This window comes from Hyperolius riggenbachi, chromosome 8, assembly GCF_040937935.1.
Source record: "Hyperolius riggenbachi isolate aHypRig1 chromosome 8, aHypRig1.pri, whole genome shotgun sequence".
Taxonomy (NCBI): Eukaryota; Metazoa; Chordata; class Amphibia; order Anura; family Hyperoliidae; genus Hyperolius; species Hyperolius riggenbachi.
Window position 1 is genome coordinate 34631483 of NC_090653.1, and position 24799 is coordinate 34656281.

General features: G+C 49.5%; 1 protein-coding gene across 1 annotated transcript in view; it reads left to right on the forward strand.

Annotated features, from left to right (window-relative positions):
- The first annotated feature begins 214 nt into the window (after nt 1–214).
- The window catches only part of LOC137528717 (class II histocompatibility antigen, M beta 1 chain), a 59584-nt gene continuing 34999 nt past the window's right edge, over nt 215–24799 (forward strand). Inside the window, exons 1-2 of the mRNA XM_068250229.1 lie at nt 215–437; nt 24280–24564. Of these exons, the coding sequence (XP_068106330.1) occupies nt 377–437; nt 24280–24564 (346 nt within the window). The 5' untranslated portion in view covers nt 215–376. The remainder of the gene's footprint in view (nt 438–24279; nt 24565–24799) is intronic.

Consider the following 24799-nt stretch of genomic DNA (forward strand, 5'->3'; position numbering starts at 1 on the left):
AAGGGGTAAAACCTGTCAGTGGTGAAGTGGTAAATTGCTATTATTAAAATGAAAACCACATTTGTGTGGAGCTTCCCTAGTTGCTGGCAGCCAGTTTCCTGGTACAGAGATATAAGAGTCACCTGCAATCCACACATAAAATTCCCCCAGCAGCACACACCCATAAGCCTTCTTCTCATGTAATTACTATTTTACTTTCATTCTGGAGAATAACCAGAACACAGAAAGTCCCTTGCAAGCAGCCGATAGGCTCTACCTAACAACAGTGATGTCACCATTTCCTGATTTTCTATTGGCTGAGGGTTCCTGAGCCGAGTAAAAAGTTTTTCTGTGAGTTGCAGCACCCAGGAGTGATTGAACTGGACCTTCTGCAGAGATGAGGGGAGCTGTCGCTGTGCTGGTGCTGATATGTGGGGTGTTATACCGATCTGTGACAGGTACAGTCATTACTTATCAATCCTGCAATCTGTGTACAGGAATGGGCACTGTAACATGTATATGTAATATTCTGCAAGTCCTGCTTCCCTAGGGTGATTGTACATTGTAATATACCTGTGTTTCTGAATATTATTATTATTGAGGGACATAGCAATAGCAGCTGATATGGGGACTTGGAGCAGAGGGGGCTGCCCACTGGTAACTGATGTATTCATGATGTGTTCATTTGACTTTGTCTCAGTGCCCATGAACCATACACAGTGTAGATTGCATGAGAATATTGTCCAATTAAAGAACAACTGAAGTGAGAGATATTTAGAGGCTGCCATATTTATTTCCTTTTGAAGGACATAGACAGGGTAAAAAAAATACAAGTTCTACTTCCTCCAGCCCCTGGCAGCCTATTTGTTCCTTGCCACAGCTTTGCTCCCTGCCGATGTCCCCTCCTTTGCAGATGTGCGGTCATGCATCTGTGGGCGGGAGCGTTCTGTGCAGGCGCAGTACTTATTTGCCTGCGCAGAACGCTCCAGGCTATGCGAACGAGCTCTCAGACAGGCGCAGAAGATGCCGACCTGGTGAGGTTAGCATCTGCAACGGAGGGATCCCGGGGCACCGGCTGGGAGCAGAACTGTGGCGAGGACACAACTAGACACAAGACAGCTAAAAGGGGCTGGAGGATATAAATATATCCTTTTTATTTATTTATTTATTTTTTGATAAATGGGTACTTATCCGTTAGCCGGGCGCATCCGGCAGGTGGCGCTAATTACTATTCCCCCTCCAGGCCGACATGGATAGTAGGGAAAGATGTAATTCTGGTGGAGTTTTGTCGCCACCTGCCGGATGCGCCCGGCTAACGGATAAGTACCGATAAATGTTATATTCTGTATTACTTTTCCTGTTGCAGAGTTTTTTTGTTTTTTTATTTTTTTTTTCATCTTCTAGTTTGTAAGCCCCTATAATCAGGGCAGGACTCTTGCTTAATGTTTTGTGATGTAATCATCTCATTATCCTGTTTTTATTGTTCTTTTGAGTTTGCTACCTACTTTTTATGTTACTTGAAAACTATAGAGGTGAAATATTTTAGAATCCCATTGCTACGGATGCTCTTCTGAGTGGCTACCTACTCGTTGCTACTCGGAATCGAAAAGTTAATTACAGCAGCTGTGGGGGCGGGTGAGGGAGGGCTAACTTACCCATGCTGCGGCAGCTGTGGAGGCGGGTGAGGGAGGGCTAACGTACCCATGCTGCGGCAGCTGTGAGGGAGGGCTAACGTACCCATGCTGCGGCAGCTGTGGGGGCAGGTGAGGGAGGGCTAACGTACCTATGCTGCGGCAGCTGTGAGGGTGTGTGAGGGAGGGCTAACGTACCCATGCTGCGGCAGCTGTGGGGGCAGGTGAGGGAGGGCTAACGTACCTATGCTGCGGCAGCTGTGGGGGCAGGTGAGGGAGGGCTAACGTACCTATGCTGCGGCAGCTGTGAGGGTGTGTGAGGGAGGGCTAACGTACCCATGCTGCGGCAGCTGTGAGGGTGTGTGAGGGAGGGCTAACGTACCCATGCTGCGGCAGCTGTGGGGGTGTGTGAGGGAGGGCTAACGTACCTATGCTGCGGCAGCTGTGGGGGCGGGTGAGGGAGGGCTAACGTACCTATGCTGTGGCAGCTGTGGGGGCAGGTGAGGGAGGGCTAACGTACCTATGCTGTGGCAGCTGTGGGGGCAGGTAAGGGAGGGCTAACGTACCTATGCTGTGGCAGCTGTGGGGGCAGGTGAGGGAGGGCTAACGTACCTATGCTGCGGCAGCTGTGAGGGTGTGTGAGGGAGGGCTAACGTACCCATGCTGCGGCAGCTGTGGGGGCGGGTGAGGGAGGGCTAACGTACCCATGCTGCGGCAGCTGTGGGGGCGGGTGAGGGAGGGCTAACGTACCTATGCTGTGGCAGCTGTGGGGGCAGGTGAGGGAGGGCTAACGTACCTATGCTGTGGCAGCTGTGGGGGCAGGTAAGGGAGGGCTAACGTACCTATGCTGTGGCAGCTGTGGGGGCAGGTGAGGGAGGGCTAACGTACCTATGCTGCGGCAGCTGTGAGGGTGTGTGAGGGAGGGCTAACGTACCTATGCTGCGGCAGCTGTGGGGGCAGGTGAGGGAGGGCTAACGTACCTATGCTGCGGCAGCTGTGAGGGTGTGTGAGGGAGGGCTAACGTACCCATGCTGCGGCAGCTGTGGGGGCGGGTGAGGGAGGGCTAACGTACCTATGCTGTGGCAGCTGTGGGGGCAGGTGAGGGAGGGCTAACGTACCTATGCTGTGGCAGCTGTGGGGGCAGGTAAGGGAGGGCTAACGTACCTATGCTGTGGCAGCTGTGGGGGCAGGTGAGGGAGGGCTAACGTACCTATGCTGCGGCAGCTGTGAGGGTGTGTGAGGGAGGGCTAACGTACCCATGCTGCGGCAGCTGTGGGGGCGGGTGAGGGAGGGCTAACGTACCTATGCTGTGGCAGCTGTGGGGGCAGGTGAGGGAGGGCTAACGTACCTATGCTGTGGCAGCTGTGGGGGCAGGTGAGGGAGGGCTAACGTACCTATGCTGTGGCAGCTGTGGGGGCAGGTAAGGGAGGGCTAACGTACCTATGCTGTGGCAGCTGTGGGGGCAGGTGAGGGAGGGCTAACGTACCTATGCTGCGGCAGCTGTGAGGGTGTGTGAGGGAGGGCTAACGTACCCATGCTGCGGCAGCTGTGGGGGCAGGTGAGGGAGGGCTAACGTACCTATGCTGCGGCAGCTGTGAGGGTGTGTGAGGGAGGGCTAACGTACCCATGCTGCGGCAGCTGTGGGGGCGGGTGAGGGAGGGCTAACGTACCCATGCTGCGGCAGCTGTGGGGGCGGGTGAGGGAGGGCTAACGTACCTATGCTGTGGCAGCTGTGGGGGCAGGTGAGGGAGGGCTAACGTACCTATGCTGTGGCAGCTGTGGGGGCAGGTAAGGGAGGGCTAACGTACCTATGCTGTGGCAGCTGTGGGGGCAGGTGAGGGAGGGCTAACGTACCTATGCTGCGGCAGCTGTGAGGGTGTGTGAGGGAGGGCTAACGTACCTATGCTGCGGCAGCTGTGGGGGCAGGTGAGGGAGGGCTAACGTACCTATGCTGCGGCAGCTGTGAGGGTGTGTGAGGGAGGGCTAACGTACCCATGCTGCGGCAGCTGTGGGGGCGGGTGAGGGAGGGCTAACTACCCATGCTGCGGCAGCTGTGGGGGCAGGTGAGGGAGGGCTAACGTACCCATGCTGCGGCAGCTGTGGGGGCGGGTGAGGGAGGGTTAATTACCCATGCTGCGGCAGCTGTGGGGGCGGGTGAAGGAGGGATAACTTACCCATGCTGCGGCAGCTGTGAGGGTGGGTGAGGAAGGGTTAACGCATCCATGCTGCCGTCTGTTCCAAAGCGCTCCAATTCGTTCCAAGCGTTCCAATCACTACCACTCTTCCTCCTTCAATCCGGAAGGAGGAAGCGTGGTAGTGATGTGGAACGCGACTTGGAAAATTACGTGTGATGCGATTGGAACACTTTGGAACAGACGGCAGCATGGGTAAGTTAACCCTTCCTCACCCGCCCCCACAGCTGCTTTGATTAACTTTTTGATTCCGAGTAGCTACAAGTAGGGAGCTACTCAGAAGAGCATCCCTACCCCCTGCATGTGACCTATGTAGAGGGAAGACTCTGCATCTTACAGAGCCTCCCGGATCCTCTCTCGGTCTCCTCATTACCCCGCTGTTCCCTGTTCAAATTCCCCTCTGGCTGTGTCTTCGGCCCTCCTTCATCAGGTTTTAGAAGGAGTACTTACAAAGGAGAGCGATTCCATACTACACTATAGGATCCGGCGCCTTTCCTCTTCTTAGGTACAGTAAGTATATAACTTTTTTAACTCTTGCTTTAGGTTTTCTTTAACGTGTACCAGAGATGGCACATTGGCATTTATTTCAGGGCTGTGGAGTCGGAGTCAAAGAGTCGGAGTCGGGGCAATTTTGGGAACCCAGAGTTGGAGTCGGAGTCGTTGATTTCATAAACTGAGGAGTCGGAGTCGTCTGACTTTTGTACAAAATCCACAGCCCTGTTAAGTATTAGACTAAGGAGTCGGAGTCGAGGAGTCGGAGCCATTTTGGGTACCCAGAGTCGGAGTTGGAGTCGGAGTCGGAGTTTCATACACTGAGTTGTCGGAGTTGGAGTCGGAAGATTTTTGTACCGACTCCACAGCCCTGATTTATTTATACTTACCTGGGGCTTCTTCCAGCCCCATGAGCACAGGGGCTTACCTTGCTGTCCTCTTCAGCCCAGTGTTCTCTCCAGAATTTTTTTCCAGCTGGGTGGCATGAAAAAGTAGCCGGGCGGAGTGTGATGGGGGAATGCATGGTTGGCACAACTCTGCTTACAGCATAGGAAGAGGATGAGGAGGAGAGCTGATGACATCCAGGTGCTCACCAAAATTAGCTGGGTGGAGCACCCGGCTAAAAGAGCCTGGGGAGAACACTGCAGCCCCTCGGTCCTGGCGCTACCGCACGCGGTAATCCGGTCAGTCGCGTGCTTCTGCCCATGCTCGGCCCGTCCGCCCCGCCACACTTCTGTCCCCGTGGCGTTCTGCAAACAACGAGGGGTGCGTGTGTGCAGCCGAGCCGTGCATGCGCAGAAGGCGGCAACTGCCAGGATTATCTGAAGTGATAGCGGCATAATGGAGGGGCCGAGGAGGACAGCGAGGGAGGCCACGGTGCCAATGGGGCTGGAGGAAGCTCCAGGTAAGTATAAATAAGCTCAGGTTCACTTTAACAAAACATAAAGCATTTTACAAGACACAAAGGGGAAAGAGCCAATATTGTTTTGTGTTTCCCACACTTCCGCTTTGAGCAGTTGGTGCCCCTGTCCCTTTCCACAAAGTCATTATAAAGGTGACACTTCACAGAAATATTCTAATTATAATAATTATCCTCTTCTATGAATTACTCATCTGGACTAGGCCTGAAAGATAAATCGAATTTAAATCGAAATCGCGATCACCAAGATCACAATTTCAGAATCGTCAAAGCGGAGAATATCGCGATCACGTCATTTCCACATGGGGAAGTTTGAAGAAGTGGCTTCAAACTTTCCCAAAGTACCAGTGCGTGCGGCCCGCAGCGTTGGACATGCCTGCCATCCTCTATCGCGCTCTGCCGCCTCTTGTGCTTGGCAAAACTTTGGGTTACTGTATGTCACATGATATACAGGAAGTATGCCGTGCATTAGAGCCTGCAGGAGGCAAAGTGGATAGATGGGCATCGCTGGACTCGTGCTGGAAGCTATGTCCAGAACTGATGCAACTTGGAGGACAGAGGGGGGCACACAGGATACACAGAGGGGGCACAGAGAGAAACTGAGTGGGCACAGAGACACAAAGAAGGCAAGAGAGAGACCCAGAGGAGGCAGGACGAGGCAAAGGGGTCACAAGGAGAGACGGGGACAGAGGGGGAACAAACAGGCACAAAGGGGGGGAACAAAGCTTGATTTGAAGGAAATCGTGAATCGAATCGAAATCGTAATTTTGGACAGAAATCGCTCAATTCAATTTTTTCCTAAAATCGTTCAGGCCTAATCTGGACTGCATGACAACAGAACTAATTGGTGTTGGCTGCTGCAGTTTGTAAAACTGTGAAGCCTGGTGGGGATCTTGGACCCTTGAAGTTCCCACACAATGAGCCAGTGCTGTTCTAAACATCAAACTTATCAGCCTGTGTTCCTTCATATATGCATGTAGAACAGCATCACCTAGTGGTCACATTATATCAGGCTGAATATGCTCTATTTTAGATAAAAGATTACATATTTATATTTATTTATTTATTTATTGTATTTTTAAAGCTCCAACATATTATGCAGCGCTGTACATTAGTTTAGGTTACAGACAATATTTAGGGGTGACATACAGCAATACGACAATACATGAGTACATGTAAACCAGATCATGCAGCACAGTATGAGTATTATTATTATTTATTATTATTTATTGTATTTATAAAGCGCCAACATATTACGCAGCGCTGAACATTAATTTAGGTTACAGACAATATTTAGGGGTGACATACAGCAATATATACAGAAATACAAGAAAACCAGATCACAAAGCACAGTATGAGCATAAGGTAATGCTTAGTCAGTCACTGGATGGAGCATGGAGATTAGGCAAGTCGAGTTCACTCAGATCCAATAGGATGGGTGTACGGTAATGGAGGTGCGTGATCAGGTAGGGGACATAAGGAGGAGGGCCCTGCCTGAAGGCTTACAATCTAGAGGGAGAAGTAGGGACACGAAAGGTAGAGGATCAGAGTTCAGCTGCGGGGGTAGAGCACTTGTGAGGGGTGGTAGGCCAGAGTGAAAAGGTGAGTTTTGAGGGCCTTCTTGAAGATGGTGAAGGAGGGGGCTGCCCTAATGGATGGAGGTAGGAAGTTCCATAGTGTTGGAGCAGCTCTTGGAGGCATGCATGGGACTGGAGTCCTGGAGGCATGCATGGGACTGGGGGACTGGGTGATGTGGGGGGCGGTCAGGTGAAGTTCATTAGGGGAGCGGAGAGCGGCTAGGTGTGTACCTCTAAGTGAGATCGGAAATGTAGGTTGGACAGGTTTTGTGGACAAATTTGTAAATCAGACACAGTATCTTGAATCTGATTCTGGACTGGATAGAAAGCCAGTGGAGGGATTCACAGAGGGGAGCCGATGTGGTGGAGCGATGGGAGGAGTGGATAATTCTGGCTGCCGCATTCATGATGGACTGCAGCGGAGCAATTCGGGTCATAGGGAGACCAGAGAGAAGGGCATTGCAGTAGTCAAGGTGGGAAATTATAAGGGCATGGATGAGGAGTTGTGGCGGCAGAGGTCAGGAAAGGGCGGATCTTACAGATGTTACGGAGGTGGAAGTTGCAGGACTTTGTGAAGTTTTGGATGTGGGGAGTGAAGCAGAGTGCAGAGTTCAGGGTGACACCCAGACAGCGGGCTTGAGAGGTAGTTCGAATGGTAGTGTGGTTAAAAGTAACATGCACGTCTAGGAGGTTTAGGGATGGCCGGGGTGGGAAGATCATAAATTCCATTTTGTCTAGATTTAGTTTCAGGAACCTAGCGGACATACAGGAGGAGATGGCTGATAGGCAGGAGGAGACCTTGTCCATAGTAGTGGTGGATAGGTCAGGGGTGTGGAAGTAGATCTGGGTGTCATCTGCATACAGATGATAGTTAAAACCCATGGAGGAGATAACTTTGCCTATGGAGAATGTGTATAAGGGAGAACAGTAGGGGGCCAAGGACCGAGAGGTGGTTAGGGGTGGATGAGGACTCATTGAAGGAGGTCGTGAAGGAGCGATTGCAGAGGTAGGATGAAAGCGGTCAGGGCGAGGTCATGAATGCCCATGGACTGGCGGGACTGGAGGAGCAGGGGATGGTCTACTGTGTCAAAAGCTGCTGAAAGGTCATGGAGGAGGAGAATGCAGTATTTACCTTCAGCTTTAGCTAAAGCAAGGTCATTGACCACTTTGGTGAGAGCTGTTTCGGTAGAGTGGGCAGGCCGAAATCCAGATTGCAGTGGGTCTAGCAGTGAGTTGGCCTTGAGGTACTGGGTCAGGCATTGGTGAACCAGACACTCAAGGAGTTTTGAGAAAAAGGGCTAGGAGGGAGATAGGACGGTAGTTGAAGGGCAGTGAGGGATCAAGGTGCCTGTGGATAGGGAGAGGTTAAACAGGGCAGTGAGGACTGGGGCCAAATCCATGAAGTGAGGCTGGAGTAAATCAGAAGGGATGGGGTCAAGGGGGAGGTAGTGGTATGGGAAGTCTGCAGTAGGTGGTTGGCTTCCTCAATGGTAGTAGAAGTGAAGGAGATGAGGGGAGGATAGGGTGAAGGAGCTGCTGGTTGTGAGCTGGTGGGAGGTGAATATTGAAGATTGGATATTTCCTGACAGATGGCGACAATTTTGTTGGTGAAGTGGGTGGCTAAATCTGTGGCAGAGAGGGAGGAAACGGAGGGTGGGGGGAAAGGTGGGTTTAAGCAGGGAGTTGAAAGTGGCAAAAGGACGCCGGGGGTTGGAAGCTTGTGCTCCGATGAGCTTGGTAAAGTATTCCTGCTTCGCATCAGCAAGGGCAGTGTGGAACTGCAGCAGGTTGGTCTTGTACTGTAGGAAATCCTGGTTAAGTCTAGTTTTCCTCCATTTCCGTTCAGTGGCGTGTGTTTCCCTCTGGAGGTTGCGAGTATGTGTAGTGCGCCAGGGCTTGGGGTTAGGGGGGAGGTTGCGGCGGAATATTGGGGGAGCAGCATCCTCTAGGGCTGATGGAGAGTTTGGTGATACTGAGCTGCAGCAAGATTAGGACAGGTTAGGGTGGGGAGAGTGGAGGAGAGGGCATGGAGGGGGTCAGCAAGGACACTAGGGTTGAGCTTGCGTAGGTCTCACTACCATCGACCAGGTGGGTGGGCGGGTAGTTTGGAGGTGCCTTCCGTGAGATGGTTGAAGGTGAGAAGGTGATAGTCTGAGGGTGGAAAGGGTGCGATGTCAAGGTCTGCAATGGTGGTGGATTTAGTGAATATAAGGTTGAGAGTGTGACCTGCAGTGTGGGTGGAAGTGTTGGTGTGTTGTACCAGGCCAAGGGAGCTGGCTATGGTGAGTAGCCGGGTCACGACAGAGTTGGGTTCATCAATGGGAATATTGAAATCCCTGAGGATGATGGTGGGGAGGTCAGAGGAGAAAATTTATGGGAGCCAGGAGGCAAAGTTGTTGAGAAATTGTAGTGAGGAGCTCGACGGAGGGCGGTATAAAACCTTGACAATGGCAGGGAGGGGGTGGTAGAGGCGGATGGTGTGGGCCTCGAATGATGTGAATTGTAGAGAGGTAGGTGGGGTGAGGACACGGAAGGTGCAGGATGGGGAGAGGAGCAGACCCACCCCTCCCCCGGTCCTGTTGTCTGGTCTGGGGGTGTGACTGAGATGAAGCCCCCCATAGGAGAGGGCAGCCTCTGCGGCAGAGTCAGAGGGGGTGAGCCATGTCTCAGTGAGTGTGAGGATAGTGAGGGATTTGGGGAGGAAGAGGTCGTGGACCGCTGTAAGTTTATTGCGGACGGATCTAGCATTTCAGAGACCGCAGGGTAGGGGGAGCATGTGCTTGTGGGTGGGATGGATGGAAATAAGGTTGGGGTGAAGATGGATGTTAAGGTTATTTGTGGAAGAGGGCTGTGAAGTGTGTGAAGCAGGTGAGCATACCCCGAGTTACATAGTTTAAAGGGAACCCGAGGTGAGAGGGATATGGAGGCTGACACATTTATTTCCTTGGAAACAATGCCAGTTGCCTGGTAGCCCTGTTGAGCTTCTGGCATAAGTAGTGTCTGAGTCAAAACCCTGGAACAAGCATATGGCTAATCCAGTAAAACCTGAGTCAGCCGAGTCAAGAGTACTTGACCTGCATATGCTTGTTCAGGGTCTATTGCATAAACGTATTAGAGACACATGGTCAGTAGGACTGCCTGGGAACAGGTCTTGTATAAAAGGAAATAAATATGGCAGCCTCCATATACCTCTCACCTTGAGAACTTAAAGGACCACTATCGCAAAATTGTAAAATTTAAAGTACATGTAAACACATACAAATAAGAGGTACGTTTCTTCCAGAGTAACATAAGCCAAAATTACTTTTCTCCTATGTTGCTGTCACTTCCAGTAGGTAGTAGAAATCTGACAGAACCGACAGGTTTTGGGTTAGTTCATCTCTTCAGTGGGTTTCTCAGCATGGCCTTTATTCTTTATGAAGACACTCCCTGAAAAGGATTTATACAAAGATGCTGGGCAGCCTCCCTTTTTGCTGCACACTTCTTTGGCAGTTGGATGGAGCAACTGCCATTTACTAAGTGCTTTTGAAAACAAAGAAAACCCCGAGAATCCCCATGAGGACATGGGCTAGTCCACACCCACAGTGGCTGATTCAGAATAAAATTTGGGGGTGGGGGGGCACAAAGTGGCACTATGGCTGGCTGGTGGGGCCAATTTTTTGGTGATCAAAATCAATATTTTTGTGATGAACTTTAGATATTTTTTGCCTAACTCCAGTGATAATATTAAAGTTTACTAGTTCAGCAATGACAGGATCCAAATGTAAACATCACAAACTGAACTCAGAGTGTTTTGAGCAAAGCAGATTGTCCAAATGATGGTGCTATTATTGAAGTAAAGTTACCTACAGATGTATTTGGCTAGTTTGCTGGCATGGTTTAATCCCTACTTGCTAGCAAGCTTCTCCTGTGTGGACAGATCACAGACATATCATTCCAGCCCTAAGCCTATGTCTGATGACTTTACAAGCAAGGGAGGGGGAAGAGGCAGAAGGGAGAGAAACACTGTGATGATGAGTCAACCTGTTGGTGAGTAATAGTTGTGTCATTGAAAGGGTTTAATACAGGGGTCTAGTCCTGGAAAAAGAAGTGAGTGGACTCATCACAAAAAGCGTGGTTGAGCATAGCGTGGGCGTGGTCATGGGTGGGGCCAAATATACATGGCCTTAGCAGTGGTATAAAAGGTCTGCCAGGGGAAGTTTGAGCTCTGTCGTAGTGTATCCCCAAAAAGTAGATATAATCTGACAGCATTTCACCAAAAATACACATAATCTGGCAGAGGTTCCTCCAAAATACAGATAATATGGCAGTGGTTCCCCCAAAATAGACAATCTGGCAGCAGCAGTTCCCCCAACATACACATAATCTGGAAGCAGTTCCCCAAAATACGTGAAACCTGGTAGTGGATCACTCAAAATACACGTAAAATACATGTAATCTGGCAGCAGTGGTCCCCCAACATACACAATCTGGCAGCGGTTCCCCAAAATACACGTAATCTGGCATCAGCGGTTCCCCAAAAATACATATCTGACAGCAATTCTCCCAAAATAGGTACCCCCAGTATAGCTAGCCAGGTCTATAGGTGTCCCCAGTATAAGTAGCCATGTGTATAGTTGTCCCCAGAATAGGTGGCCAAGTGTATAGATGTCCCCAGAACAGGTAGCCAGGTCTATAGGTGTCCCCAGTATAGCCAGGTGTCCCCAGTATATGTAACCAGGTGTTCAGGTGTCCCCAGTATAGCCAGGTGTATAGGTGTCCCCAGTATATGTAGCCAGGTGTATAGTGTCCCCAGTATATGTAGCCAGATGTATAGTGGCCCCAGTATATGTAGCCAGGTGTATAGTGGCCCCAGTATATGTAGCCAGGTGTATAGTGGCCCCAGTATATGTAGCCAGGTGTATAGTGGCCCCAGTATATGTAGCCAGGTGTATAGTGGCCCCAGTATATGTAGCCAGGTGTATAGTGGCCCCAGTATATGTAGCCAGGTGTATAGTGGCCCCAGTATATGTAGCCAGGTGTATAGTGGCCCCAGTATATGTAGCCAGGTGTATAGGTGCCCCCAGTATATGTAGCCAGGTGTATATGTCCCCAGTATATGTAGCCAGGTGTATATGTGCCCAGTATATGTAGCCAGGTGTATATGTGCCCAGCTGGAGGGGAGCAGCGCAGCAGAGAGGAGCATTGGGCAGAGCAGCGGGGAAGGGCGGACGTTTCCCCCCCTCCCTCACCTGAGGGCTCCTCTCCCTGGCTCTCCCCTCCATAACATTGAGGCTGTGGCTGGCGGCTGGTAGCGGCGGCGGTGGGCGGGACTTACCTCCTCCAGTGTTCCGGCGAGTGGACGCTGTGCGTGCGTGTGTGCGTGCAGCTAGTCTGGTCTAGTGAAGACCAGACTAGTTGCACGCACACACGCACGCACAGCGTCCACTCGCCGGAACACTGGAGGAGGTAAGTCCCACCCACCGCCGCCGCTATAAGCCACCGCCGCCAGCCACAGCCTCAATGTTATGGAGGGGAGAGCCAGGGAGAGGAGCCCTCAGGTGAGGGGGGGGGGGGGGGGGGGGAACGTCCGCCCTTCCCCGCTGCTCAGCCCAATGCTCCTCTCTGCTGCGCTGCTCCCCTCCAGGGTGCTAGGGGGGACGGCGTCCACTCTGCAATAATAGTAAGTGGACGTCGTCCCCCCGCGTTCACGCAGGACTCGACCCCTGGTTTAATAGATGACTGTGTTTTGAGAAGCAGAAAGCTGCACTCTGTAAATCTGAGTGTGCAGAGGCTGAGTGCAGCTGTCACTTTCATGTTTGGTTGTGTAAGAACACTGTGAAGCGATTGCTTGGTGTGGAGGGCAGTGGGTGGGGTGTTTGTACATAGAGGATCGGTTGAGGGTAACTCTAGCTGCATAAAGTCAGTGATAGAGGGTGAGTTTAGCTGCATGGAGTCAGTGATAGAGGGTGAGTTTAGCTGCATAAAGTCAGTGATAGAGGGTGAGTTTAGCTGCATGGAGTCAGTGATAGAGGGTGACTGTAGCTGCATGGAGTCAGTTATAGAGGGTGACTTTAGCTGCATGGAGTCAGTGATAGAGGGTGAGTTTAGCTGCATGGAGTCAGTGATAGAGGGTGACTTTAGCTGCATGGAGTCAGTGATAGAGGGTGACTTTAGCTGCATGGAGTCAGTGATAGAGGGTGACTTTAGCTGCATGGAGTCAATGATAGAGGGTGACTTTGGCTGCATGGAGTCAGTGATAGAGGGTGACTTTAGCTGCATGGAGTCAGTGACAGAGGGTGACTTTAGCTGCATGGAGTCAGTGATAGAGGGTGACTGTAGCTGCATGGAGTCAGTGATAGAGGGTGACTTTAGCTGCATGGAGTCAGTGATAGAGGGTGACTTTAGCTGCATGGAGTCAGTGATAGAGGGTGAGTTTAGCTGCATGGAGTCAGTGATAGAGGGTGAGTTTAGCTGCATGGAGTTAGTGATAGAGGGTGACTTTAGCTGCATGGAGTCAGTGATAGAGGGTGACTTTAGCTGCATGGAGTCAGTGATAGAGGGTGACTGTAGCTGCATGGAGTCAGTTATAGAGGGTGACTGTAGCTGCATGGAGTCAGTGATAGAGGGTGACTTTAGCTGCATGGAGTCAGTGATAGAGGGTGACTGTAGCTGCATGGAGTCAGTTATAGAGGGTGACTGTAGCTGCATGGAGTCAGTGATAGAGGGTGAGTTGAGCTGCATGGAGTTAGTGGTAGAGGGGGACTTTAGCTGCATGGAGTCAGTGATAGAGGGTGACTTTAGCTGCATGGAGTCAGTGATAGAGGGTGAGTTTAGCTGCATGGAGTCAGTGATAGAGGGTGAGTTTAGCTGCATGGAGTTAGTGATAGAGGGTGACTTTAGCTGCATGGAGTTAGTGATAGAGGGTGACTTTAGCTGCATGGAGTCAGTGATAGAGGGTGACTGTAGCTGCATGGAGTCAGTTATAGAGGGTGACTGTAGCTGCATGGAGTCAGTGATAGAGGGTGACTTTAGCTGCATGGAGTCAGTGATAGAGGGTGAGTTTAGCTGCATGGAGTCAGTGATAGAGGGTGACTTTAGCTGCATGGAGTCAGTGATAGAGGGTGACTGTAGCTGCATGGAGTCAGTTATAGAGGGTGACTGTAGCTGCATGGAGTCAGTGATAGAGAGTGACTTTAGCTGCATGGAGTCAGTGATAGAGGGTGACTTTAGCTGCATGGAGTCAGTGATAGAGGATGACTGTAGCTGCATGGAATCAGCAGAGGCGGGACAAGGTCCTCCAGCACCCAAGGCTGAGACACCAAAGTGCGCCCCTCCATCCCTGCCACCCCAGCCATCACACACTGATTGCTATTAGACTAAGAGGTGCCACAGGGCCCACAACCTCCCCAACACCTTAATATCTAGTTATCTGGCTTGCAGTCACTGCTATGTATCCCCTTTTCTTATTTCTTTCTGCTTCAAACACAATTAGGAATGACAGCTGAATGAATTGTGCGCCCCCTCCTACACTGCGCCCTGAGGCTGGAGCCTCTCCAGCCTATGCCTCGGCCCGGCCCTGGGAATCAGTGATAGAGGATGACTGTAGCTGCATGGAGTCAGTGATAGAGGGTGACTTTAGCTGCATGGAGTCAGTGATAGAGGGTGACTGTAGCTGCATGGAGTCAGTGATAGAGGGTGACTTTAGCTGCATGGAGTCAGTGATAGAGGGTGAGTTTAGCTGCATGGAGTCAGTGATAGAGGGTGACTTTAGCTGCATGGAGTCAGTGATAGAGGGTGAGTTTAGCTGCATGGAGTCAGTGATAGAGGGTGACTGTAGCTGCATGGAGTCAGTGATAGAGGGTCACTGTAGCTGCATGGAGTCAGTGATAGAGAGTGACTTTAGCTGCATGGAGTCAGTGATAGAGGGTGAGTTTAGCTGCATGGAGTCAGTGATAGAGGGTGACTGTAGCTGCATGGAGTCAGTGATAGAGGATGACTGTAGCTGCATGGAATCAGTGATAGAGGGTGACTGTAGCTGCATGGAGTCAGTGATAGAGAGTGACTTTAGCTGCATGGAGTCAGGGATAGAGGGGGAGTTTAGCTGCATGGAATCAGTGATAGAGAGTGACTTTAGCTGCGTGGAGTCAATGATAGAGGGTGACTGTAGCTGCATGGAGTCAGTGATAGAGGGTGACTGTAGCTGCATGGAGTCAATGATAGAGGGTGACTAGCTTCATGGAGTCAGTGATAGAGGGTTAGTTTACCTGCATGGAGTCAGTGATAGAGGGTTAGTTTACCTGCATGGAGTCAGTGATAGAGGGTGACTAGCTGCATGGAGTCAGTGATTAAGCTGCATGGAGTCTGGGATAGATGATTGTTAGTGATATTGTAATGTGTAGTGGTTGTGATTGTGTGTCTATGTGGTTTTGTTATTGTGTGTGGTTATATTTGTGGGGGCGTGTGTGTGTGTTTGTATTGATGTGTGTGTGTGTGTGTATTGATGTGTGTGTGTATTGATGTGTGTGTGTGGTTGCATCATGTGTGTGTGTGTGTGTATGCGTGTGTGTGTGTGTATTGGTGTGTGTGTGTGTGTGTGTGTGTGTGTGTGTGTGTGTGTGTGTGTGTGTGTGTGTGTGTGGTTATGTTTGTGAGTGATTTTGTGTGTGTGTGGTGGCATGTCTGAGTAGGGCATGTCAGAGAAGCTGATGTCACCTCCCCTCTGACAGCAGCAATTTTTGATTTTTTGAGCGTTTTTTTTCCTCCTACCGGTGCTCCACTGCGTGCAAAGCGCTTTTTTAAGCACTTTTGCAAAGCGATTCTGTTTTGTCGCTTCCTGCCGTCAGTCAGGAAGTAAAATCTTTGACCCGGAAAAGAATAAATACAATGTATTTATTCTTAAAGTGAGCCAGAGACGAAGCACCCTCATGAATTTTACCATATATATCAGTGGGAACATTAGAGAAATCACCTACTCTGCTCTCTGTTTCATCCTTCACTGCTCAGCCTGCTTCTTATCAGCCCTGATAAAATCCCCGACTGAGCATTCAGTCTGGCTTTGCTCAGAAATCATTATAGCTGAGTCTGTCTTCTCTGATGTCTTTTCAAGCCCAAGCCTGCCCCCTTCTGGCTCTGATTTCCTGTTCTGTATATTTGCAGCATCACAGAGAGCTGTGATGAGATGGGAGGAGCTGGGTATAATAAAAAAGTTGTTTTTTTTAAATCTATATTTGTTAGTCATAAGAGGTTTTTAGAAATGGTGATTTCATTTTGCACACAGCCCACTAAATAATATGCTTTTCTGGTGAACTGTGTTTTGCACGGAGTTTTAGTAAAAAAAAACACAAAAAACCGGCACACCATAGCGGCGAAAATACCAGGTATAGTATTTATTTAGTAAAATCTATCGGGGGATATGTTTACTTTGTGCCAAAGCGTTCATCTCTGGTTTCCTTTAAAAACGCAAACACAATCGCTGCATAAAGAGATTTTGTGAGCGTTTAGCTCTCTTCCTATACTTTCCATTAGAGCAAAATTGCCCCCAAAACGGTACAGGCAACACTTTGCGTAGTGTAAAGCAGACAAAACGCACTGATATGAACCTTCTCGTAGAGAATCATTGCACAAGCGGTTTTGGCCGATTTTGAAAATGACCTGCGCTTGAAAAAAGGACAAAATCGCCCTAGATGTGAACGAGCCCTTAGGGCCCGTTTCCACTAGAGCGAATCTGCATGTGTTTCCTGCATAGACAATACAAGTGGATGGGGCTGTTACCACTTGTCCTGCAAGGCAGAGCTATCAGAGAATCGCATACGGTGTAATTAATAGTAAAAACGCATTTTTTTATGAGTTTTCGCATGCGTTTTTGTGTAAAAACAACGTAAAAAGCACACCAGCATTGACATGGTTAAAAACGCTTGGCCACAAAACGCATGCGAAATCGCATTGAAAAACGCATGGAAAAACGCATCCGCATGCGAAATCGCACATGCTTTTTCCGCACAGGAATCGCAACGCACAAGTGGAAACGGGCCCTTACACACATCTATGGGCTGTGCAGTCCCTTGAGGATATTGAGGTATGTAGAACCAAGGAAGATGATGTCAGAGGGAGGTGCTTTTGAAGAGGGATTGACATCCCCTCCCTCTTAAGGGGACCATACACTGGTCGATTTTAGCCATCGATAGATGGCCGATTCGACCAATTTTCATTGAATCGGCTAGAATTCGATGCAGCAGAAAGCATGATCGATCAGCAGATCGATTGAATTCCAGCCAATTTCGATTGATTTGGTCGATCAGTCCGGATGGAAAATCTGGGTCGATCGGCTGCTGGCAGCCGATCGATAGCCCATAGGGTTGCATTGAATCGAATGGTGCAACACTGCATTTTGAAATCTATTGAAATTCGATTACGACTGTGTGGCACACATCAGATACATTCCTGTCAGATTCGACCTGATAGGCATCTGACAGAAATCTATCTGATGGTCGAATCTGCTGCAAATCTATAAGTGTATGGCCAGGTCTTTACGGGCCAAATATAATGCAAAGTGAGGAAAACACTGGCAGGCCAAATTTGATGGCACTGCAGTCCAATTTGCCTGTGGGCCAGTGTTTGATATGTATACAGGGGCGTAGCAGTAGAGGTTGTGACCGCATCGGGCCCCCGAAGGGCCTTCCCTCAGCTACAGTATTGGCTCTCTATTGGTCCTGTGCTCATAATAATCACTTCTATAGATGCTTTGAATAGTAGTAATCATTAACAAGCTGTTCCCCATCCCCTTTTTGCACCTCTGACACTGCAGTTACCATTGGCAGGTTTTGGTGCGCCGTATCAATTGCTACATAAAGAGTGTTTAGGGGGCTCCAATGTAAACTTGCATCAGGGCCCACAGTTCCTTAGCTACGCCGCTGTATGTATGCTATCCAAATATATCCAGTCTACCCCACAATGTAGAAGCTGTACGTAATCCAGCAAAAGTGGGCAGAATTAGTTGAGTTACAATCTTGCATTACAAAAAAATATAAAGGTACTTATCCGTTAGCCGGGCGCATCCGGCAGGTGGCGACAAAACTCCACCAGAGTTACATCTTTCCCTACTATCCATGTCGGCCTGGAGGGGGAATAGTAATTAGCGCCACCTGCCGGATGCACCCGGCTAACGGATAAGTACCAATATAAAAACTTTATAAATCCTATAATAATAATAATAATGTTATAATAATTTTTCTTTTTATTCACTTCTGGTTTGCTTTCAGCAAGGATGTGCACTCTACTGCCATAGTACAAACACTAATTCACTATTACCTTCATAAACCATCCCTATTGTAGATGATCAATAATGCTACATACACACTTGAGATAAAAGTCTTTGGAAAAGGCAAGATCACAGACCAATCTTACCCACTTCCATGTAGTATGAGAGACATACCTACACAGTCTATTCTATGGAGCTGCACTTCCTATCAGACAGAAATCTTTGCAGGATGCTGCACACACAGATGCTGTACACATTCAAAAGATCATTATCTGCAAAAGATCAGTTCCTGCAAAAGATCTGTTCCTGCAAAATGCATTCATAGTCTATGATATCTGCAGATCCTCATCAGTGTTGCTCGGATACCCCTCAATCACGGATCCGCATGCAGCCGTTATTATTGGAGCCGCATCCGTATCAACCCGTGATCGCATCCTGTATATTTTGCCGCAACCGGCTCTACCCGTCTTTCCCCGTGTTCAGTATTATAAAAATCCGCAATGCCGTGTCGTGACTGGTCGTGACCCGTATTTTCCCCCATGCGTATCGCCATGCCGCCATGCGTAGAAATGTACGTGTTAACAGGTGAGAGTGCGCATGCGTATCGGTAGGCCATGCGTACATAAAAATCCGCATGTATGTACGTGACATAGTGTTCAATACGTAAAGGCAGCCCAGTACCCGTACACACTAACTGCGCATGCGTAACTTCAGCTCGTACACGTAAAAACGTACGTGTTCTTATGCATGCTGGGCAATGGGCATGCGGACAACTGTCTGGAAGTTTCAGCAGGGAAGCAAGCCTCCCCTCCTGTGATTGGTTGCTCTAGCCTGCGTCAGGGGCCTCTGATTGGCCCAGTGACATGTTTTGGGAAAAATCCGCATCACGGCCGTGATTACTATTTTCGTACGCATGCCGTGATCCGGATTTGACGCGATGTCGTGATCCATGCGGATCACGGCCTTCGTGATGCGTACAAATGGCCGTGAATCACGTGAGCACGACCATTCGTGAGAGCACCACTGATCCTCATACACACCTTGTTTAACAGACATTCATCTGCAGATCAGATCCACCAGGATGGATCTTCAGATCTGCAGATGATTATCAGATCTGCAGATGAATGTCTGTTAAACAAGGTGTGTATGATGATCTGCAGATCTCATAGACTATGAATGCAATTTGCAGGAACGGATCTTTTGCAGGAACAGATCTTTTGCAGATACTGATCTTTTGTGTCTGTTCAGCATCTGTGTGTGCAACATCTTGCAAAGATTTTTTTCTGATGGGGAGTTCAGCTCCATAGAAAAGACTGTGAAGGTGTGGCTCTCATACTACATGGAGGGGGGTAAAATTGGTCTGTGATCTTTCATTTTCCAAAGACTTTTATCTCAAGTGTGTATGTAGCCTAAGGAGTCAGGGTTGAGGAGTCAGAGGCATTTTGGGTACCTGGAGTCGGTAGTTTCTTAAACTGTGGACTCAGGGTTGGAGTCAGATCATTTTTATACCGACTCCACAGCTCTGGTCCCAAACGATCATTTCTGATCGTTCATACGAAGAATCATTCATAAACGATCGTTCGGCAAATTGTATTGTTAGTGACCACCTTTAGAATCAGGCCAATCAGAATCAGTCTTTCCTTATTCCAAGCTACATATAATTTGCATTATAATGGGCTCTATTCACTAAGAGGCAAAAACACCGCAAAATTTTACCGCTAAATTTCCGCCAGCGGTAAACTCCGCATTTTTTCCACATTCACTAATATTTTCCGCATGTTTTCCGCATGCGGGAAAAAAGATGCGGAAACAGCCATTTAGGTACTTATCCGTTAGCCGGGCGCATCCGGCAGGTGGCGACAAAACTCCACCAGAGTTACATCTTTCCCTACTATCCATGTCGGCCTGGAGGGGGAATAGTAATTAGCGCCACCTGCCGGATGCGCCCGGCTAACGGATAAGTACCGCCATTTATTGCGGAAAATACCGACTTTTGCGGAAATTTTTCTGCATGAATCCCGCACTTTTTCCACACTTTTTCCACATGCAGAAAAAACATGCGGAACATTTTGAGAATGTCAACTTGACGGTGTTTTGGTCGCAAACTTCCCGCATGTACATTACCGCATGCGGGAAGTCTTTGAGAATAGAGCCCATTTTCATGCAAACTGAAATTATTAGTAGGGATGGTCAATGAGATGCAAATTATTCTGAGTTTATGCAAACATATCTGCTAATATCATGTCAATTTATGCAGCTTGAAAACAGACCCATCAGGCCTGGAACCCACTGAAATCCGCAAACGCAAAACGCAACCGCTAGCGTTTTGCCTGAACGGTTTGCAAGCGGATTCATGCGAGTTTTCGGTCGCGTTTTGCAACAGTGTATTTTTTTCCTCAGCGGTTGTGTAGCGTTTTGCGTTTCGCGTTTTTATCCTGATTGGTCCTGTGAATTATTTTTAATTTTGTTACAGTGTGCTGACCCGCAAAACGCTAGCAAAACCGCTCAGTTTAGGTTTTGCTGAGCGTTTCCGCTAGCGGTTCAATACTTTACATTGAAGCGCTAACGCTCCCAAAATGCTGCACGTCCTGCGTTTGCGTTTCTGAGAAACGCAAATGCTCCTGTGGAAGTTTCCCCATCCATTAACATTAGCCCAGCGTTTTGGCAAACTGCTAGCGTATCGCAGTGCTGCCAAAACGCTGCCAAAAGCGCTCCTGTGGGTTCCAGCCCTCAAATCCGGCTGCCGTGATATTTGATAGAGCCCATTTCCCAGCTGTATAAACTTTACATAAAACTAGCAGATATATTTGCATACATTTAAAATTATTTGCATCTCGTTGACCATCTCTCAGTATTAGGCCTCCTTTCCACGGACCGCTGATAGGCAGTGAAATGCCTCTTAAACTCTCTCAACTGCTCACTGCTGCCTGGTAACTGCTCGCTGCTGCCTGGTAACTGCTCGCTGCTGCCTGGTAACTGCTCGCTGCTGCCTGGTAACTGCTCGCTGCTGCCTGGTAACTGCTCGCTGCTGCCTGGTAACTGCTCGCTGCTGCCTGGTAACTGTTTGTTGCAGCCTGGTAACTGCTTGTTGCAGCCTGGTAACGGCTCGCTGCTGCCTGGTAACGGCTCGCTGCTGCCTGGTAACGGCTCGCTGCTGCCTGGTAACGGCTCGCTGCTGCCTGGTAACGGCTCGCTGCTGCCTGGTAACGGCTTGCTGCTGCCTGGTAACTGCTTACTGCTGCCTGGTAACTGCTTGCTGCTGCATGATAACTGCTTGTTGCTGCCTGGTAACTGCTTGCTGAGCACACAGCTCAACAGTTCGTGGAAAGGAGGCCTTAAAGGGGAACCTGTACTGAGTACAATTATTTAAAATAAACACATGAGGTAACTTCAAATGAACATTACATAATTACCTTGCCATCAATTCCTCTCAGAAGCTCACCATTTTCTTCAGACAATGATACCTTCCAGTTCTGACAACATTTTGTCAGAACTGAAATATATCAGTTGCTGTCAGTTATGTGTCAGTTACAGCTGAGAGGAGAACTGATATTTCCATGTTTCCCTATGGCTCAAGTGGGCGATGTTACAGTTTAAATGTGTGCTGAGCAGAAAGCTGTTATGGTGTAATGGCCATTTTCAAAATGGAGGACGGAGAATTCTATTGATCACAGTGAACAAACAGGACGCAGGAGAGGAGAAAGAGATTGATAAGTAGACTACATGGGAGGTAAGTATGACTTGTGTATGTTTATTTTGACTTTTAATTTTCAGTTCAGGTTTTCTTTAACGTCTTAGGCCCTGTTCACACTGGGGCGCGAATCGCCAGCGATCAGCAAATCGCTACTGCTCGAGTAATACTGTGTGATTACTCTTACTGCAGCGATTGCAGAGTGTTTGTGATAATCGCAAACGTGCTACATGCAGCATTTTCCTATCAATTGCGTTGCAATTCTTTTTCACCAGAATGAGAATCGCAAAATGCAATCATTAAGAAATGTAACGGAAAATCACAATCGCTAGGTGATTGTGGTCGCAATTTACAAGTGTGAACCGGGCCCTATTGACCATTTTCAATCATTATTGTACATTATGGAGAATTTGTGTAGTATAGACAGGGGTGAGCCTGGGGTGCCTGGCACCTGGGTGCAAGGTTTTCTCTGGCGCCTATGGGAGTGGTTAAATTAACCACGCCCAACCACATAACTACACCCATGTCCTGCCTAATCACACCCATGTCCCCCGTTTAGGTAGTGAGTGACAGGGACCCCAGTTTAGGCAGTGAGAGACAGGGACCCCAGTTTAGGTAGTGAGTGACAGGGACCCCCGTTTAGGTAGTGAGTGACAGGGACCCCCGTTTAGGCAGTGAGAGACAGGGACCCGAATTTAGGTAGTGAGTGACAGGAACCCCAGTTTAGGTAGTGACAGGGACCCCCTTTAGGTAGTGAGTGACAGGGACCCCCTTTAGGTAGTGAGTGACAGGGACCCCGTTTAGCTAGTGAGTGACAGGGAGCCCCGTTTAGCTAGTGAGTGACAGGGACCCCATTTAGCTAGTGAGTGACAGGGAGCCCCGTTTAGCTAGTGACAGGGACCCCAGTTTAGGCAGTGAGAGACAGGGACCCCAGTTTAGGTAGTGAGAGACAGGGACCCCGTTTAGGTAGTGAGTGACAGGGACCCCCGTTTAGGTAGTGAGTGACAGGGACCCCCGTTTAGCTAGTGAGTGACAGGGAGCCCTGTTTAGCTAGTGAGTGACAGGGAGCCCCTTTAGCTAGTGAGTGACAGGGAGCCCCGTTTAGCTAGTGAGTGACAGGGAGCCCCGTTTAGCTAGTGAGTGACAGGGAGCCCCGTTTAGGCAGTGAGTGACAGGGACCCCTGTTAAGGCAGTGAGAGACAGGGACCCCAGTTTAGGTAGTGAGTGACAGGAACCCCAGTTTAGGTAGTGAGTGACAGGGACCCCCTTTAGGTAGTGAGTGACAGGGACCCCCTTTAGGTAGTGAGTGACAGGGACCCTGTTTAGCTAGTGAGTGACAGGGAGCCCCGTTTAGCTAGTGAGTGACAGGGAGCCCCGTTTAGCTAGTGACAGGGAGCCCCGTTTAGCTAGTGAGTGACAGGGACCCCGTTTAGGCAGTGAGAGACAGGGACCCCCGTTTAGACAGTGAGTGACAGGGAGCCCCGCTTAGGTAGTGAGTGGCAGGGAGCCCCGTTTAGGTAGTGAGTGACAGGGACCCCCGTTTAGGTAGTGAGTGACAGGGACCCCCTTTAGGTAGTGAGTGACAGGGACCCCCTTTAGGTAGTGAGTGACAGGGACCCCCTTTAGGTAGTGAGTGACAGGGACCCCGTTTAGGCAATGAGTGACAGGGACCCCCTACTCTAGCCGCTGCTCCCCCCTCACCTTGCAGCCAGCAGCAGCAGCCCAGCGTCAGACCTCAGGATCAGCGGGCGACCCGACCAGTAAGAGCGGGCGCCGGACGCACCCGCTCTATATGCGGAAGTGATGTCACTTCCGCATATCAGTGCGGTGTGCTAGGTCCTAGTGCCCGCACTATTGGTCGCCGCCTGATCGAGGTCTGACATGCTAGAGGGAGAGGGGAGCGGCGGCTAGAGTGGGGGAGCGGCGGCCAGAGGGGGTGAGCGGCGGCTGGGCGGCGCCTCAGAGAGAGGCGCCTGGGTGCAATGCACCCGCAGCACCCGCCCAGGCGCGGCCCTAAGTATAGAAGAAGAAAATGGAGGCACCACTTCTTAAAATCCCTTTGGTACTTATCCGTTAGCCGGGCGCATCCGGCAGGTGGCGCTAATTACTATACTCCAGGCCGACATGGATAGTAGGGAAAGATGAAACTCTGGTGGAGTTTTGTCGCCACCTGCCGGATGCGCCCGGCTAACGGATAAGTACCATCCCTTTATTTCGGTGGGGAGATAGCCGGTACACAGCAGTGGGGGTATAAAGTGCCTGCCAGCTGTTTCGCTGGTTTAAACCAACTTCTTCAGAGGCAGAATGTACATGGAGCATTTGTGTTATGGAGAATATCTGTTCATCAGTTTGAACTTCTGTGATTGGCTGGTCACAATCGGCCTACACAGGATGCAACAGCAAGACAAGATCACATGATCAGATCAGCTGATAAACTAATTGCCTCCCTGCAGGTGAAATTCTAGAACATACAATAGAACTTCAGGAAGCCAGGCAAAGTATGATGGGTAATATTTCATTATTTTCCAGTGCAGTAATGCTTCTGACTTGTCTTTGCAGGCTATGTGATGCAGGAGATGACGGTGTGCACCTACAGCGATGACAAGGAAGGAAATAATAGTTTTATCTATGGTTTTAATTTCAATCGCCAGTTTGTGCTCCTTTATGATGAGTCAGCTGGAATGTTTATACCAACAAGAAGTATTGAGCAGGTGCTTGACGTGGTGAGGATATTCTCAGCCCGCCTGAACATGGATCCACAAATGCCAGATCGAGTTAAAAAAGAGAAGGAACGCTGCAAGCAGAACATTGGGACCTTCTGGGAGAAGACAGTAGAGAGGAGGGGTGAGTGCATCCATTGGTGAAGTCTTGTTATAGAAAATATCAGAGGGTTAATCATCCCAATTGGGCAATAGGCAAATAAGTATCCCAGAAGTAGGGGTGTAACTACAAGTCTTAGGGTCCCCTCTTCTCCCCCAGTGATACTTTGATGAGGCTCATCCAATGTTTACACCCCTTTCCCTGCAGTATTCTCCACAGCCTGGGGGCCCACCTTCTAGTGTAATATAATCAGTGGGTC